Below are 18,219 nucleotides of genomic sequence, written 5' to 3'. Positions count from 1 at the left end.
CGCAGGCGGGCTGGCGACTGCACTTCCGAGCAGCTAGTGCCAGGCTGGGAGAACAGGTGGTGGCGGCCCAGGCACCAGGCAGAGGTGCCCTGCCCACTCCGGGGACCCGCCCTGGCACCAGGGACACTGTTCACCCCAGCCAGCCGCCCTTTCACACCATGACAGGGGTGGCATTAAAACCAGCCTCTCTCCCTGAACTAGAGTTACTGTGTTTCTCTGCCGACGGGGCAGAGGCCAGCTGGGCAGGTAGGGGGCTCACCCAGCGCTGCGAAGTCCATTAACCCTTTAGGTAAGAGGGTCTTTCAAACCTCTCCCTCCCCACACCCCAAACCAAACTCTTGGTTTAAATAGGTGACATTTGCAGAGTTGCCAAGGTGACGGTTCCCCCTGCCCCACCCTGTGTCCAGGGAGATCAGTGAAGATCTTGTTCTATCCACACGATCTTCTTCTGCTCGTTGGCGACGGCTGCTCGCACGGCGCTGACGAGCGCATCCAGGTCGCTCCAGGTGTTGGGGGCTATGGTGCCGTACAGGCAGGGCACTTTCTCCAGCTGGGCCTCCTCCCTCCGCACACAGTCCAGAAGCTGCTCCTCTGTCGCTCCGAGACGCTGCAGTGCCTTCCTGAAACAGAGCCCGCGGGAGACTCCGTGAGGGGACGCCCTGAGCCGTGTGACCAGCACAAAGCCGGCTAGCGGCGGAAGAGGCAGTGGTTGAAAAACTCTCGTTGACTTTAGAGCCAGGATTTCACTGTTTGTCCAGTGGCTAGAGAAGGGGATGGAGTCAGGGCTCCTGGGTTCTAGGCTTGCCTCCTGCCGGGAAGCGTGGTTTAGTGACTGTGCAATACACATCACAGTAGTGGGCAGCTGGGAGGCCGGACTCCTGGGTTCCAGTCCCAGCTCTGGCACGAACCACCTGAGCATGAGCATTTTACCTTCCGTGCTCAGGTTGGACGATACCTGCCCTGGGGAAGTGTCTTGAGTCCCCCCAAGAAACAGGGCTGTAGAGGCCACAGGGTTATTGTTCGAGGCCCCTGGGGTGGGCACAAACATTCCCTCAGCAATGCAATGGGGAAGGGCTCACGCCGGCCAGGCTGCTGGGTGCTATTGGACTGTCTTTACATCAATCACTGGTGCAGCCAACCACGGGGGCACCCTGTGGCTCATTCACATCCCCTCCACTGGGTACACACAGGCATTCAGCTGCTGCAGCTGTGGCACGAGGCACCCAGGGGAGGGCAGGCCCAGGCCCTCATTCCCCAGAGCTCCAGCAGCCTCCGGTAAGCAGGAGACGTTTGCCCTGGGGGGCCCCAGCAGCCCGTCTCCGCCCAGAATGCTGGTACGTACTTGAGCTTCTTGGCGTTCTTCTCGCTGATGGAGACGAGGAGGAGGATGGGATAGATCCCCGCGGCGTGCAGGGCTCGCATGCACTCCAGACCCACGTCCAGCAGGCTGTGCACGTCCTAGAGAGAGCCAGGGAGAGAACGCGAGGGGCTGACACCAAGCGGGCTCACTGCGGGAAGGGACAGGCGCTGGCCAGGACTGGTGCTGCTGGTGAGCCAAGAGGCCCTGGCAAGAGCCAGAGAGTCTGCAGCCAGGGAGCATTACAGAGTCCATTGCTGTGCTCTGGCTAGATTCGCCCTCTCTGCTGCCCAGTGTGGGAGCCGCAGGCACTGGGATTAACGGACGGATGGACGCAGATGCCCGGTGGGGTAGCGGGGAGGTTTGGCAGGTCTCGGTGCAGTGTCTGTAGGTGCCTCTGTCCCATCTGCTCCTAACCCAGACATGGCAGGTGCCCCTCCTACCCGCGGGCCCTGCAGCTCTCCCTGGGCGGCCTTCGAGGGGATGCAGGTAACAAACATCAACTGACCTGCTGCATGTTTGAGACCAGATACCCTTCACTCTCCTCCCGGCCCCATGCTGCCAGCTTCTGGCTTCCCGGTCAGGGAAGGCTCTGCTAGTCGGAGCCCAGAGCACCCATCTCAGTCCCAGCCTGCCCCCAGCCCCACACCTGTTACCTTCTCCAGCAGCAGCTGAAGCGCCTGGCGTGTGACACAGCAGCGGCTGTCCGGCTCCCCCTTTTCCCGGACCAAGCTTCTGTTCTGGGCCGTGCATTCAGCCTCACACAGGAGGCCTGGGCGGAGGGAAAGTAGGGAAGGTGCCAAGTGAAGTAACCGAGTCTGATTTGCCGGGAGTGGCCTCATGGGGTCCCCCCCATGTCACCTCAGGCAGCGTGGGCCTCTGGGGAGTGGGAGGAGAGGGGGAGAGACTCACCCAGCAAAGCAGCGCTGACTCCCGTGACAGCGTGAGGGCACCGGGGATGTGAACTCACAGCCCTGACATGCTCCACCCAGATGGGGGAGATCAGCCGGCTTCAGCGGCGGGGCATGGAGGGAGCAAGGTAGCAGGGAGCAAGCCCTGAATGCTGCCAGCCCTGGCCCCTGGATCCACGCTCCTGCATGAGCACAAGGGATGGGAGCCTGCACCCAGCACGGCCATGGCAGGATGTCCAGTGGTGAGAGGATGCTGCAGGGACGTACCTGACGGGCATTTCTCAAAGCCCTTGGTGAGGCACAGCTTGTCGCTCAGGATCTTCCCCAGCAGTGTGGGCACAAAGAGAACAGGGCGCAGCTGGGCCAGCTTGTGGGGTCTCACCAGCGTGTACGGCATCAGCGTGAAGCAGCTCCCTGCCTGCAGGCAGATCCGGGGGCAGGCTAGACAGGCACAAAGGGACAGCAGGACGGTCAGGTGAACCCAGGGCACTGGAACCCCCGTTACTGCCAGGCAGCTGCAGGGCTGGGGCTACGCTGGGGAGGCGGATTCGTGGCAGCTGGCACAGGGCCTGGCATCAGCAAAGGGAACACAGCGGGCAGCTGAGTGTGACAGCAAGAACAATCTAGCCTGTGCCCTTGTTCATCAGACAGCCAAGGCTGGATTTCTAGGGGGGCTAGCGCTGGGATTCACCTGGCCAGCCCCAGGAGTCAGGCTCTGGGCTCTCCGACAGCTCTAGCTAACAACGCACCGTCCGCCTTGTTGGGATCATAGACGTTACAGTCAATGGACGACCACAGAGGGTTGATCTTGCTCTTGTCTGTGCTGATGATCCGCACCAGCTTTGGCTGCCCCCCTGAAGACTGCAGGTCAGAGAGGAGAGGCCTTGAGTTAGCCCCCAGGATGCAGAGCAGCCCCCCTCCCCCCACCGGTGAGACGCCAGCCTGGACACCAGCTCAGCCAGCGTTCAGCAGCTGTCTGACTTTCTGTAATGGTTGCTCACCGTAGACCAAGCGACGGCCCCTGGATACCGCCCAGCCCACCATGCGGCATTAACCTCCACCCCTGGGCTGCCCCAAGCCCGCGGCACGGCGTTCAGTGCTGACAGACTGTCCCATTCCCCTCTCCCACGGCTGCAGCACCTCTGCGGGGCCCTGCTCAGAGGCCAGGGCACAGAAAGTGAATCTCTCCCCAGGGATTCTGCGCACCCAGGCCTCCAGGCCGGGTCCCCTGCGCCCCAAGTTCTGTTACCTTCCGAGCAGACGTGCTCTGCTGGGCCATGTCCTGGATAAGGCCGATGAGCCGTTGCTGAGCCCTAGAGAGCGGGAGAAGCAGAGCGTGGTGTGTTAGAGAGGGGATTAGCTAGCCCCAGGCAAGGGGCAGGTATCTTAGTGAACCCTTCCCATGCATGCTGGGCTGCTGCAGCCACATAAAAGAACCACTGCCTTGGAGCCAAAGAAAAGCATCAAAGAGTCCAGGAGACAAGCAGAAAGCTGGCTGGGCTGGGAAGGAGCTGGCAGAACACGGGCATGTCTGTGCCATGCCAGAAAGGGGCATTAAATACCCTGAGGCAGCTGCAAAAGCAGCAGGAATATTAATCTGGGGGACGAGGCTGCAGGCATCTTGGAGGTTTCGATGGGCTGCAGCCCCCCCCTCAGTGCTGGGACACGTCTGCCTGATGAACCCAGTACACCCCTGCTCTTGGTGGGTGGAGGCTGCGGGGCAGGCGGAGGTACATTCTCTGGGGCTGTGCCACACTCTGCAATGCCCAAGAGGAGCTGTGCTAGGCTGGTACCACATGGGCACATCTATCAGCAGCTGCGCCAGGCCAGGGAAATGCTCTTTGCTGCATGGGATCATGCCACTCCCGGGCAGGGCTGTGCTGCATGAAGGGGACTGTGCAGGCAGCAGCTCTGACACCTCGGAGCAGGCTCCCCCCGGCACGCTGCACAGGCCGCTCACTGGTAGTAGTTGGGGACGATGCCTGCGTCCATGTCCTTCATGCTGTAGGGATTCACCCGGCAGGCACTCCACTGGCTCTCGCCCCGGAACACGGTGTCTGTGACGTGGAGGATGTCATTGCACTGCACCGGCAGCTCCCCCGCTGCCTTCCCTTCCAGGGCCAGGTTGGCCCGGATGTAGAACGAGTCACCCGAGGTCACCACCTTGTTCTCTAGGTCACTCACCAGCCTCTTGTAACCTGGAGAGCAAGAGAGGAGGGCAGCAGGGCGTGGGGGAGGCGAGTGTGCAGCAGGGCATGGGCAGGGGAGTGTGCAATGGGGAGGGGAGCGTGCAACGGGGAGGGGAGTGTGCAACGGGGAGGGGAGCGTGCAGCAGGGCATGGGCAGGGGAGTGTGCAACGGGGAGGGGAGTGTGCAGTGGGGAGGGGAGCGTGCAGCAGGGCATGGGCAGGGGAGTGTGCAACGGGGAGGGGAGTGTGCAGCGGGGAGGGGAGCGTGCAATGGGCAGGAGAGTGTGCAACGGGGAGGGGAGTGTGCAGTGGGGAGGGGAGCGTGCAGCAGGGCATGGGCAGGGGAGTGTGCAACGGGGAGGGGATGCATTGAGGCCGGGAGGACGTGCGGCTACAGCAGGAGGGACTGGGGCAGACCGGAAGGGATTACGGAGGGGGGACCGTGCAGGGGACTGAAGCAGGGAGACGGGAGGGGGATGTGCCAATGAGCAGCAATTGCCTCCGGGGGCCCCTTGGCAGAAGGCTGCAGCCCTTCCCCATTGCGCGTGGCTGGAGGAGCCAGCGACGGTGGATGGATGCAGGCTGAGGAGGGCACGAGAGGGACTTACCCTCCATGTTCATTCTGACAGACAGGCAGCAGAAGCCATTCACCCTCTTCAGGACCCAAAGCGCCTCCTCCAGGGTTGCATCTTCCAGGATGGCCTTGAATGCTGGGTCTGTGACTTCATAATCCACCTGCAGGGGGCCCCAGGTGCAGAGAGACGGGGTGGGCTTAGCAACGAGAACGCTCACCTGGGGGCCCGCAGCCCCGTCCGACCCGACGTCTGGGAGAGACGCACATTCGGGGAGAATGAACTCTCCCCATCTGCTCCCCAGCACCCCGGAGGGGTGGGGCTGCCCGGCCGGGGACTCAGGGTCATGAGGGGCGGGGAGCAGAGACCTGGCTATTCAGGAGTGAATTGGAAGGCCAGACTGGGCTAGCAGGACACTTGCATGCAGTTGGTGCCATTAGGCACAAAGCAGCCCAGCAAGGCAGGCAGCAGATCTACTGGGTCCATTCAGTCTGTTAGCTGGGTCTGGGCACCAGCCCCTCAGGCGCAGTGAACAGGCCCTTGCGAGCTTCTGGCATATCCCACTCGCTTCCCCCCACCACACTGCAGCCACCCCAAGAGGGGAACTTGGTGGCCGCCCAGCAGCACGACCCAGCTCCTTAGGGCACGAGTGGAAAGCGATCTCCTTGCTGCACGGGAACCGCAGGGCACGTGAGAGAGGAGAGACCTCGGCTGGAGCGCTGGGTCCAGCTCTGGACATCTCGCTTTAAGAAACGTGGACAGACTGGAGAGAGCCCAGAGGAGAGCAACAAAAATGACCAAAGGTTTTGAAAACCTGACCTCTGAGGAAAGGTGAAAACGCTGGGCTTGTTTAGTCCTGAGAAAAGAAGCCGGGGGGGGAGGGGACATGGTACCAGTCTGCAGGTGTGCTAAGGGCTGTGTGGACGAGAAAGGGGTCCATCGCTCTCCTTGTCCACTGAGAGTAGGACACCGAGGAACGCGCTTACTCTGCAGCAAGGGAGAGTTTGGTTAGCGATTGGGAAAGACTCTCCGGTTCTAAGGACAGCTCAGCACGGGCACAGGCTGTGGACTCCTGTCATTGGAGGTTTGTAAGAACAGGTTAGACAGACCCCTGCCGGGATGGGTGAGGTGACCCTGGCCCTGCCTCAGGGCAGGGGGACAAACTGCCTGGCCTCTTGAGGGCTCTTCCAGCCCTACGTCTATGATTCTATGAATGTAGCCGCCCGAGCTGGAATTCAGCCAGGACACCAGGCACCCGCCGTGGTCTAGCGAGATCCCATCAGTCAGGACCTTGGCTTGGCCGTTCATCTGAAGAGCAGCGCTTACAACAACTCAGCGCCTGGGGGATGCCAGGCTCGGGCATTCGTTCTCGGCCTTAGTTCAGGGCGATGTGACTGCCGACGAGTGTGAGGGACTAACGAGAGAGAGGCGGAGAGGGAGAGATACGGGGCGGGCGGGCACAGACAGGCAGAGAGGAGATGTCAAGCCCCTTACCACCATGATCTGATTGCCTGGGAACAGAGACATCTCGTCGGCAACTGAGCCGGGAGTGACCCTGTGAATGAAGATGCCCGTCTGGTTGCCCCCGATGATGCTGATCTGCTCCAGCAGGGCAGTGCCGTGGAAGGCAATGGTGGTGATGCGGCTCAGGATGCGCCGTGCGGGCCGCCGGCGAATGGGTGTGCTGGGGAGGGAAGGGAGACACTTCATGTGAGGCAGTGGAAACAGCCAGTTCCAAGCAACCCCACCTCCACCCTGCACCACCCCACTTCCCCCACTACCTTGCAGGGGGTTCACACTAAGGGTCCAGCTGCTATCTCAAGAGGTGACCCCGGAAGCTCAGCTACCCCCATCTGTGCTAAACACAGGGCAAGTGTGGCAAGGAACCAGCGCTAGCCGGAGGCAACGCTTAATAGGTGCCGAGGTTTGCCGGGGGTCAGCCCCAGCCCCTCCTCTGTCAGTGGCGTGTAGCACTGTGCACACGTGTGGAGGAGAGGTGGGGGTGGCCCTTGGGCTGCAGCCAAGTGACTATGGGATTCCTGCCTTAGACAGTCCTCGCTCAGGAACAATGAGACCGCAGCAAGCTTGGGCGTGAATTTACCCGCATTAGCCTGCGCGCTTGGTCTGACTCTCGTGTGCACCCGGCTGACGTGCACTTACAGCTTGTCAGAGCCCTGCCATCTAGTCCTGCTTGAACTAGATCAAAGGCAGCCGCAGCCCCTCTGCGGAGCAGCGCTCCTGGATTTCTACCCCGGAGCTGGATGAGAGCTCAGCACGCAGCGCGTGACTGCGAGAACACAACCAGGAGCTCTGCCCAGGGAGCGCTGCGTCTCCGGAGCTGGACGCCTAGGAGTTCTCACCAAGATCCCAGGGATGAGGCCCTCACCCTGCTTTACTCCAGGCTCCCGTAGGGCAGAGCCCTCCCTAATGGGGGGCAGAAATCCATGGGCAGCGTGACGTACCTCTCAGAGGCAGACGGGTCTAAGTCGAGCGGCTGGGCATTGCCCTCTGAAATGAAGGACAGTTTGAACCAGTGGAGGCAAAGGGACAAGCAAAGGAGGATGAAGAAAACCCCGAGACAGGCCCCTTCCCTCAGTAGTCTCCCCCCGGCACCCCTCTGCGGCTGGCAGCCTGGGCGGGAGGCAGGGTCCATTGCTAGCACCACACACATTTGGCTGGTGAGCCCAGAGATGAGCTGTCACCCAGCCTGCTGCACCGGGCACAGATACGGCCCCCGGAGCCAGCTGCTGGGCCCCTTGTGGTGATGGCACCTAGGCTGGGAGGGCCTGCTCTGCAGCAGAGGATCCCAGACTTCGGGTCATGGTGGCCCTATTAGTGCATCAGTGGGGGGAAGGGCTGGAGATGCCAGACAGGGCGAAGTCACGAGACCCTCAGCTCCCCATGGAAACAAGGCGCTTGGGTCATGCCCTTGGGTGATGCAAGCAGACAACCGAGTCTGCTCTCAGCCGCTTGTTGCCAGTAGGGAAAGGAAACACCCACCGTCCTTCTCCACCATCTCATACTCCAAGTCGGACGACTCCGCCTTCTCCCCTGCAATGAGACTGAAATCCACCTCCAGGAACTCCTGGGAGCTGCTGCAGGGGACAGGAGAGAGGGGACGAGGCAGGTCAGCTTGTGCAGAAGAGAAGAACGTGCCCCTCCCACAGCATCCCGCTGCACAGCTGGAGAGACGGGGCGTCACGCGGCCCAAGCAGGATGGGTTTCAAACAGCCCTGGCTAGTGGCTAATGGAACATATAGCCTGGCACATGGGGGCAATGCCAAGCAGAAGGCCCTGCAGCATGAAGGCTCTGCCCCACCCAGCAAGCGACGCGCTGCTAGGAACAGGGCAAAGCAGGGCTGCAGCATGTGCCACCCTGCAGAGGCTGGAAGAGATGGGGAAGCCCCAGCGCATCCGTACCTCGTGGAGAGGGAGCTCTCTAGGCACTCCTGCGTGGCTCTCTTCTGCAGGGAGAGTTTACAGGGCGGGACAGGGCTGCACGACCGGAAGCTCTCTGGCAGTTCGTGGCTCGTCCTCACGCCGAAATCTGAGCACAGCTGCAAGGGAGGGAGCCATTAGCGTGAATGGCCATTGCTAACCTCTCTGTTCATTCCCACGCCCGGGCCCCCACGTGCCAGGCTCATGCCCACGGAGCTGTGGCCAGAACAAGGCAGGCCCTGCCCTCCCCTCAGCAGTAGGGCTTGGTGGGCCCTGCCCTCTGGCTGTCATCATGCCATGAGGGGAACTGGCGGGGGGAAAGGAGCCTCCCCAGGGCTGCGTGGGAAGACAAGGGGCTGCGGGCGGCAGGAAGGGTCCCGCACCTCGGACACGCTGAGGCTGCCCTGGCTCTCGTCCCCGGGGCAGATGGCATGCATGCGCACCAGCCGCTGTTTCCTCTTTGGCCACTGCTCCCCCGGCTCCAGGCTAGCGAGACCTTCCCCCTTCACCTGCCGAGCAAGCAAACAGCACAGAGAATCGGGTCAGAAAGGGCGGCCATGGGCCACCGGTATAATAGGCTAGGGAAGGCTGTGCCTCCCCAAACAGCCCCACGTGGCCCTGCCCACACTCCGCCCCGAGGCCTCCTCCTGCTGCTAGCTGGCCCCGGCCCAGGCAGGCTGCTCCTCTTCTGGGAAGGGAAGCCTGTGGGGGCTGGGGATAGGGCAGCTGGGACGGGGCTGCCCAGCGCTCGGGGGACGCCCTGTGCTGGGGCCGCGCCACTGAGCGCTCCCAGGCTGAGGCGGAGGCCACGTGCCATCCGCCGGGTGCTCTGGGGCAGGGCTACGCACCGCCTGCCCGCCGGCCCAGTGCTCCGGGGCTGGAGGCACTCGGGTGACCCATGGTGGGGGGGGGTCTGTGCTTGGGGGCAGAAGTGGGGTGGGAGGGGGCGGGGCCTCAGGCGGAAGGGGTGGGCCTGGCCAGGGGCTAGCCTCCCCAAGCCCGTTGTTCACTCACCGCCCATGAGGGCCGCACTCCCCCGTGGGAAGAGGGTGCGGGACAGTTGTTACCAGACAGGCTGACACGGGGATCCCAGCTTGTGCCCTTTGCTCTCAGATTCCCATCTCTTGGGGGGGGTCTTGGCTGGTGGCCAAAAAGCCGTGATCCGGCCTCTGGGCTGGGCCCAGGACCAGCTGGATTTCACAGCACAAAGAGCTCCCCAGGAGCTGTGCCAGGGCCCCAGCCTCTCACCCCGTGCACCCTGCTGCCCAGCTCCGCCTGCTGCTGCCTGGCCTGCTTCCTCAGCTCACAGATCTGGTCCGTCAGCTCAAACACTTTCCTGCGGAGGGAATCCTTCTCCAGCAGGTTCTGGGAGATCTCCAGCTGGGCCGCGTCCCTCGCGCAGTACGCCTGGGGGGACAAACCCGTCAGGGACAGGAGGTTTGGAGCAAAGTGCCGGGGATCCCTGGGCGAGGCACAGCCGGGTGCAGAGGGACAGACACTGACGGTGTAGTCAGGGCAGAGAGCGCGAGAGACCGGCTCAGGGCTGCATGACTTCACAGAGAAGTGGGGGAAGGGGAAGGAGGCCATGGCTACAAACAACAGGCACCCGGGCTAGCCAGCTGAAGCACAGCCCCGCGGCACGAGGGAGAGGCCTTGTGGCCACTGGGCTCCAAAAAGTCACAAGCCCAGCGAACTGCAGAATCTCCATTCACTGTGGCTTGATCAATCCCAAGGCCAGCAGAGACCACTGGGACCATGTGGTCTGACTCCCTGCATGACACCAGCCAAAGAACGTCCCCAAATCAGTCTGTGCGCTTGCGGCCACCTTGTTCAGCACCAGGGTCTGAACCAGGGACCTGCAGAGCTGACAGCACCAGCCGCGACTGCTTGAGCTAAGGAGCCCAGCTGTGTAGTGGGGGCTGTAACAGAATCCCATCCTCTAGGGAGCTGGCCCAGAGGAGACACCCCCTGAGCAGGGGATATACATGCAATCTGCCACTCCCATACAGAGGAAGGCCTCCACCCCCACCCAGCCAGGCGGGCAGGGACCCCTGGGTACCTGATCTCGCTCCTTCTGCAGCTCGGCCACTTGCCCCTGCAAGGCACTGATTTTCTCCTTGTAGATCTCACAATCCACCTTCATTTTGTGGCACTCAATCAGGGTGTGCTCCTTCTCCTCCCAGTACTGAAGGGAGACACAGGGAGTCAGGCGGGCAGCAGGATCAGGAGGGAGCCAGCAAAGGGGACAGGTGAAAGCCCCCAAGAACAGTTGTCCCGCCCTGAGGGAGACGGATCCTGGATCTGGTCTCCCAAGGTTACCTGCAGTCCCCAAAGAATCCCCCCTGCATAGGCCAGTTTGGTGGCCCCCTTGGCCAGATTTCCATGCTGTGTGGCAAGGCAGGGCTTTCACCCATGTGGTTAGTGGGACCAGGCATTAGACTAGGAAGGCCAGCCAGAAGACGACACCCCATGGTGTGGGGAAGGAGGTCGTGAGAAGATGCCCTGCTCCATAAACCTCGGGTTTGCCTTTGATCCACTCCCCGTTTTAGGGGTGATTCCTCCCCCCTCCAGCACCTGTTCCCAGTTCCTCAGGGCTGGCAGCTCTGACCTGCTTGCGCTGATTCTCAGCGATCACTGCCTGCTCCCTCAGCGAGTGGATTCGATTGAGGAGCTCCTGTTTGCCCTCCAGAGCCTCATCCAGGTTCTGCTCCAGGATATCCTTCTGCACCTGGCCAAGCAACACCAACGGGTTAGCGGGGCTCCCCCAAGGTCAGGAACGAGGCTGCTGCCCAGGCAGCGTTGTGCATCCCGGCTAGACCTTGGGGATCTGCCTCCCCAGCAAACCCTGTTCCCACCAGGCACCCCGTGGCTCCCGGACTGCCCACGAGGGAGCTGGGAACTAAGGGGGAGGCTTTACCAGGCTGAAAGTCTCCAGCTCCACCAGTGACCGGAGCTTCTCGTTTTCCTCCCTCAGCTGCAGCAGCTCATCCGCCTGTGGCTGCAGGTCGCTGGGCATGCGCAGGGACCTCTCCCTCTCGTAGTAGGTCTCCACCCTGGCTCGCTGCAGCTCCTGCTTCATCAGATACAGCTGCCAGAGGACAAAGAGAGCACAGGTCCCTAGCATTGCACTCGGCTGCGTCGTGCCAGCTACACTGCGCCCGGCGTTTACTCTAGAACCCGGCGTCTAGAGTGGGAAAGGCTGCCTTGTTGTGTGCACAGAATGTTGCATTTTTGGGAACACAACTGTGGGCCATGTTCTAGAACCCCGACTTGAGTGTTCACACCGAGCTGAGAAGACCACGTTAACTGCGGAAAGGACGAGATTGGTCTGTTTTGCTCTAGAACAGAACCCCCCTGACCATGACTTTGGAACGTGGGACCGTGTTCTAGAATGTGGCACATGGCTTGCTCTAGAACCCAGGATTCTACATTAGCTCTGTAACAGAGACGAGATCATTCACTCTAGAACACAGACCTACCCCCTTCATTTTAGAGCACGTACCCACCCTTTGTTCTAGACGGCTGTCTTCTCTCTTGGACATGGGACATGTTTATAAAGTGCTGATGCAGGGAGGAAAAGCAACTCTGAGCCAGAAATTTCAACAAGGCTCCGTGGGGGTTTGTCAGCACTTCTGTTACTAAGGTGATTTCAGATTCGATGAGCAAAACATAGCGGGGGGATCCCACCTCTCCAGACTGTTTGAAGCCCCTTGGAACCGGTCTGGGGGAGCTTTGCCAGTTTTGGTTGGATATATTCCTAGAGGTTTCATCACCTGACATAATCTTTAATTAAAGATTAATCTTTAATTCCTGGAGGCTCCAGGACAATCCTGGAGGGTTGGCAACCATAGTGGGGGAGTGAAAGCCCACCCCCCCCACCTGCCTTTTTGCTTCGTTTAATTTTGTATTAATTTCCCACGGCTCGAAGGAGTAACTCATGTGAACGGTCCAACACGTCCCGGACCCCTGGGAGTCAGAGCAGAGTGACTGAGCCCCCACACTGCAGCCGGGCAAAGAGAAAAGGGAATCCCGGTTCACACCCCTCCGGGGGCCTGGGTGGGCAAGTCAGTGTCACCCTCGTATGGTGCGTCCACTGCCCCCAGGCCTCCCTCCTGCACCACAGAGGGGAGCAGGGTGCGCATGGCCCGGGGTGCTGGCCCAGCCATCCGCTCTCTCTCAGGCAGCACTCGACAGGCGTAGGGAAGGGGAGGCTGGGGGTGGAGATCTAGGATCCCTCCAGCCCTGGCTGCTAGGTCCCTGGGGGACGAGGAAGCATACGCTGTGCTGTCGCGAATGGCTTGGCAGGAGCTCTGGTACGAAGGGGACGAGTGGGTCTGGATACTGAGACCGACAGAAACTCACAACCTGGAGTTAACGAGGAAGAGCCCTACGGGCCCCAGGGGGTTCCCTACCCCAGCGCCCTGGCCTGCCGGTCCCACCCCCTTTGGGGTAGCCATCTATTGAGCTGCAGGACTGTTGGGGGCAGTCGACGTGCCAGCCCTGGGGGAGGAGGGGCATTGAGGACTGGATATCAGCAAGAGCTGTTGGGTGAAAAGCGAACCCAGCCAGCGGGGCCAGGCATCCCCGGTGGGACGTCCATGGCAGGCACGTGCTACCCTGGGCACTGCTGCTGTGACGAGGTCCCCGAGGCCGCCTCCGAGCGGCTTGGGGCTGCGCTTACCTCCTCTTGCAGGCCCTGGCTCCGCGTGATGGCCAGGTCCTTCTCCTGCAGGGCGTTGGTGTAGTGCATGGACAGGTTGTACATCTCATCCTTCAGCTTCAGCACCTCGTGGAAGTGGGAGCTGACCTCCCTCTTCATGCGGTTGTGCTCGGCCTCGATGCCCCGCAGACACTTGTTCTGGGCCTCCAGCTGGGGCACGCGGTCCTTCAGCTGGCGGCAGTGGTGCAGCAGAGACGCCTTCTGGTGCTTCTCCTGGGTCAGCTCCTCCTGCAAGCTGTTCACGGCCTTCGCCAGGCACTCGGTCAGCTTGGAGGTCTCGATCAGGCCTGCGGTGAGGGGAGATCAGCTCCGGCCAGCACGAATCAGCTGAGAGACCTCCCCGGCCCATGCTCTATAGCGCCTGCGTGCCAAGCGCTTCCGAGCAGGCTCTGAGCCCCAGCCCCCTGCGCACCCCGGATCAGCAGCAGGGACGGGGCCCCGGCTCACTAGTCGCCGTATACATTTCACAGGAGCTCCCACTTCCTAGAGGCAGTCCGATGCCCTCCCAGGGCTCTGCCCGTCCCCTCCCCGGTGCTCCCCAGGGCAGGGAGAGCGGAGGGACGTCCCTTCCCTAGCGGATGAGCAAGGTGATTTACGATCACCGTGGAACGTTGTTGTTGATTATTTTTGCTATGGTGGAGCCTACGGGCCTCGGTCAAGGCTTGGTGCCCCGTCGTGCTGGGTGCTGTCCGTGCGTGTAATGAACTGACGGTGCCTGTCCCAGAGACGCCCATAGCTCACCCCTCGGCTCTGCCCTGGTCCGGGGGCTGGGGCCAGTTTGCTCTGCCAGTAGCATGGCAATAGTAGCCAGGGCATTATATGGACACAGGTTACGGCTCCTGCCCCGTATTCCACCTCATGCCCTCCACAGGGCGATATTGTGGCCTGTGTCCAGGCAATGTAATTACGACTGCAGTGCGCTGGTGGAACGACCCAGCTCCAGTCGCTGGACCAGCGCAGCAGAACAGTAGCTACTAGCCAGTTTGGAAACAATCTCACGCTGTCCTCCCGTGCTGCCCTGCAGTGAGGGCTCGCGGCTGGGGGTTCCCCTCACAGCTGGCCTGGCTCAGAGACAGCTCTGGCAACGGGGGGAGACTTACCACTGAAGTTGTTGAGGTCAATGGAGGGCTCCAGGCCAGTTATCAGGGTGTAGGTGTCGGGGTTGTGAAGTTTCAGGCTTTCCAGGAAGGCCAAGGCTCCGTTCTTCCCCCGGGTTTTCAGAAGATCCAACATGTGGCCTAGAGATGGGTTAGAAAACCACAGGCTCGCTGACCACAGGCCTAGCAGGACCCAGAGTGCCCCTGGAGCCAGATGTGGGGACACATCCCCGCAAAGGCCCCGTTTTCGGCTCCAGCTGGTGTCTGGCTGGGCTGATGGCTCTGCAGCTCTCCCCAGGTCTGTATCAAACCCGCTCTGCGCGGCCCACGTTCATTAGTCACCTGACACAGCGTAAAGAGAAACAAAAATAATAAACTGAGGCCAGGTGCACATGGGTGGAGCTGGGAGGGGGGATTCTCCTCCCAGGTCTGCCCGCAGGCATCAGCCGGGCACGTCTCCATAGCAAGATACAGCAGAGCAGTCGAGCTGTGAGCTCCCCAGAAACAGTGAACGCATGTAAACATGGACCAAGCAGAGAGCCTTGTCCCCAGCGCTGCCTGCCGGGGCGAGAGGTAACGCCCTGGGGCGCCGCACCGGAGCTGCTGACAATGTGTGAGGGAAGCAGGCGCCGTTGTGCACCCAGGAGGCCTCTCAGCAAGCCCGGTGCTGCGCTAAGTGCACTGCCAGGTAGCAGCCCCCGGTCCCAGGGCTGGCCCCAGCCTCTTGCTCCCCGTGGGAAGAGGTGGCGCATGCAGCAACGGCCAGTCTGAGCAGCAGGGTAAGGGACAGCGTTTAGCAGCTCTGGAGGGGATCCCAGCCAGCCCTTGTCCATAAGCAGCAGCTCCAAGATGGGGCCCTCAGGGAAGAGCCCTTGTCCCGGACACTCACCCACTCTCATGGCGCTGTTGGTGAACTGGGGGCCATGCAGAACCTCCTCCTCATCCAGCTGGTCCAGGACCTTGGCCTGGCGCAGGTAGGGGGTGAGCCGGTTCGGGCAGGTGCTGCGCACGATCCGGTAGCGATGGCTCTCCAGAATCTCCCAGAGCTGCTCCTCATCCAGGTCCCGGAGCTCCGTGTCTGCCTGGCAAGAGACTGCCATAGCAGGGGCCTACCGGGGGCAGAGGAGGGATGGAGGTGAGAGAAAAGCAGGAGGAAGAGGAGAAGAGAAGAGAGATGCTGGTGAAAGACCAGGCCCGGCCCTGGAGGGCACATTACGGGTTACCTATCAGTGGTCGCTGGGAAGACAAGATTCTTCATGGTGGTTTGGGACAATGTAGAATAACTATGGAATTGGGGAATTAGGGTTAGCGTAAATCTCTGTGTTGTGAAGGAAGGTCCTGCCTTGCACATGGCAGGAAGCCTTGACAATAGCGAGGCTTTTGACGGAGGGAGGAACCCAGACGTCCTCCCTCCGTCATTCCTAAGGCCAGAAGGAATGACGGAGGGAGGACGTCTGGTTCAAAGACGAACTAAAGAGAGAAGGGGAAGCTTCTAAAAGGAAGGCCTCTGACTGGCAGGGGTGACCACAGATGGTTTTAAACAAGACAAAAAGAATCTGTCTTAAAATGAGCCAGCACGGCCCTTCCCACCCGCCCTACCAGCCTTATCAGACCCGTAAAGCCCATGGGAACCAGGTGCAATGGGAAGCCGTTGGTTGGCAAGAAGGAGGGGTAGAGACAAGGAGCAAAGGTCTTGGGAGAAGAAGGGGGTAAATCTGGACTGAAATTGGAACTGGAGCTGGTTGTTAGCTAACGTGGTAATCAGCTGTGGCATCATTTGTGAGTTGAAGGGTATAAAAAGCGTTCGGAATCGGAGGGGGTTTGTGCTGGAGCACGCCAGGATGGGACGGTTTTCCCTAGGTCTAGCCTGTTTGTCAGCATACTGATCACACACTTGTGAACACATTGTTACTGGATTGGGGTGTTGGGACTAATTCCTTTTAGGCTCGTGGGCAGGGTTACAGCAATTGTATAAAATACCATTTGGCCTTTGGACTTAAAGGCGTTTGTGGTTAAATTAGTGTCTGGTGGGTTCCCGTGTTAATATTAATCATTACTAATAATTCCAACTGACAGGAAGTGATGCACTACTGCTCTGCAGTGTGTAGCAGCTACCATGTTCCACCCCAGAGGCAGCTGCCTTCCAGCGGCAGGTGAAGTGAGTCTGACACACACAGGTTGCACAGCACTGGAGATCCTCCTTGCTAGTATTAGAGCCAACTGCATGCTCATCCCTATATATACAAACTGGGAAGGAGGGCACGGTCCCGGCCCCAGCCCCAAGGCACCTCCATTCTTAGTCCTGTCAAGACGGGAGGCACCAGATAACCATAAAATACCCAGCAATCCTCAACTGCCCAAGGTTCTGGCCCCTGGTTCATGTATTTCCAACAGTTCTTGCCCAGATATTTTCAGCAGGGAAAAAACAGTGAAGCAAGAAGAAAGCGAGGCTATTTAAAAGGAGAAAAGCAGCGTCCCCCAGAGCTTCAGGAAAAGGGGCCCTAAGCCCGTCACCAGAACCCTGCATTCCTGTCCTCACCCCCCACGGCCCCATAGCCCTGGTCTCACCCCCTTGCTCCCTCGGGGAAAGGGTCCCTGCCCACACCTGGGACACAGGAGATGGACTGAACACACCAGTGTGGTTTCCCTCTTCCCCTCCTGCGGCCATCAGTGCCGGGCTGGGGTCGCGTGGAGCAGGAACGCGGCTCTGCAGTGCTAGAGGGGCTGCTGCTCCGGTGCGTGGGTCCCTCGCACAGGGCATGGGTGGGTCCCAGCCGGTGATTTCCCCTGGGCTCAGAGGGGCACAAAATCCAGTGGGGAGGGAAACGCCTCTCCTCAGGAGCAGGGACAAAAACCCTTTACACGCACGAGCCTTGGCTGGTATCTGTAGCAGGGCAGACAAGGAACCCGGGGGCTGGCGCCAGCCAGGGGGATGAGCACAGCCCAGCCCTGGCTGCTGGTGCAGTGGCGCTTGCCCTGGGCCAGCCTGGGCCCCACTCAAAGGCCTCGGGGGCTGCGTCGCGTGACGATGGATAAGATGGAGGAAGCAGGCCTGCTCACCCCCCTCTGAACCCTGGGAACTGCCCTGCTCAGAGCTGGCTCCCTGCTCCCTGGCTGGGAGAGCTGAGCCAAAGGGGGGCGGGGGGAAGAGACCCAGCCAGAGCCTCTGCGGCCCCACGCAGGAGCCGTGCAGGGAAAGCAGCAGGCCTGGGAGAGCAGGCCAAGCGAGGGGCTGTGCCCGGACCGTGAAGGTGCAGGTGGAGCCATGGGGGTGGAGCAAGGGCCAGGAGAAGTTAGACCTCACGTCCTGCCTCCCTCCATGGCTCTAGCCAATAGGCCATTTCTCTTCCTGTCCAAAGCTGCTGGGAGCTGGTGAGGGCAGCTCCGCTCCGCCGGGCATCTGAGTGAGGAGTTTTTGTAGGCAGGCCCCTGTGTGAAGCACTTGGAAGTAAAGGTGTTATTGGCTGTCGTGCATGTGGCCATGCCTTCGCACCGATACCAGAACCGTCACTGCACGTGCTGGTGACGCCCACTCACCCTCAGTGCTCCAGGAGCACGAGGCTGAAAAGAGACCCCCCTCCCCCGCCTCTCCATAACCGCGGGAGCTCACAATGCTCATCTCCTGCGGCTCCCAACAGTCCTCCAGCAAAGCCAGGGCAGGCCAGCCCCGACCTTCCGCTAGCTCGCAGGGCCACAAACCCAGCCTTGCCCCTAGCCTGCGCAGGGCACCTTCCAAGCTAGCAATGCCCACACAGGCCGAGCGCCAGCACAGCAGTAAGGAGGCGGCCTCCCCTGCTTTCACCCAGGCCTTTTGCTCTTTAAACTCACACTTGGCCTTGGGAGACACCCGTCGGGCAGCAGCAGGGCTCCAAACTTGGCCTCCTCCTGGTTCCTCATTCCAGGAATAACTGTGGGAGTCTCTGCCTAGGAGGTTG

The 18,219-nt window shown here is 61.0% G+C and overlaps 1 protein-coding gene across 1 annotated transcript; it reads right to left on the bottom strand.

Annotated features, from left to right (window-relative positions):
• Positions 1–412: 412 nt before the first annotated feature.
• CARD14 (caspase recruitment domain family member 14) lies at positions 413–15,384 on the bottom strand. Its single transcript, XM_029912162.1, has 20 exons — positions 15,174–15,384; positions 14,288–14,425; positions 13,149–13,474; positions 11,385–11,555; positions 11,076–11,195; positions 10,527–10,652; positions 9,716–9,874; positions 8,851–8,976; positions 8,450–8,586; positions 8,030–8,124; positions 7,492–7,537; positions 6,524–6,713; positions 5,066–5,192; positions 4,229–4,466; positions 3,518–3,581; positions 2,998–3,129; positions 2,536–2,686; positions 2,014–2,129; positions 1,343–1,458; positions 413–620 (listed from the first exon to the last, which is right to left on the bottom strand). Exons 1-20 carry the CDS (start codon positions 15,382–15,384, stop codon positions 413–415), a joined length of 2,997 nt encoding a protein of 998 aa, XP_029768022.1.
• Positions 15,385–18,219: the final 2,835 nt, after the last annotated feature.

The sequence above is a fragment of the Terrapene carolina genome, unplaced genomic scaffold (genome assembly GCF_002925995.2).
Source record: "Terrapene carolina triunguis isolate 2854851 unplaced genomic scaffold, T_m_triunguis-2.0 Scaffold192, whole genome shotgun sequence".
Lineage (NCBI taxonomy): Eukaryota > Metazoa > Chordata > Testudines > Emydidae > Terrapene > Terrapene triunguis.
The sequence above is the reverse complement of the archived record's forward strand: the minus strand, read 5'-3'. Positions and strand labels throughout refer to the sequence as shown.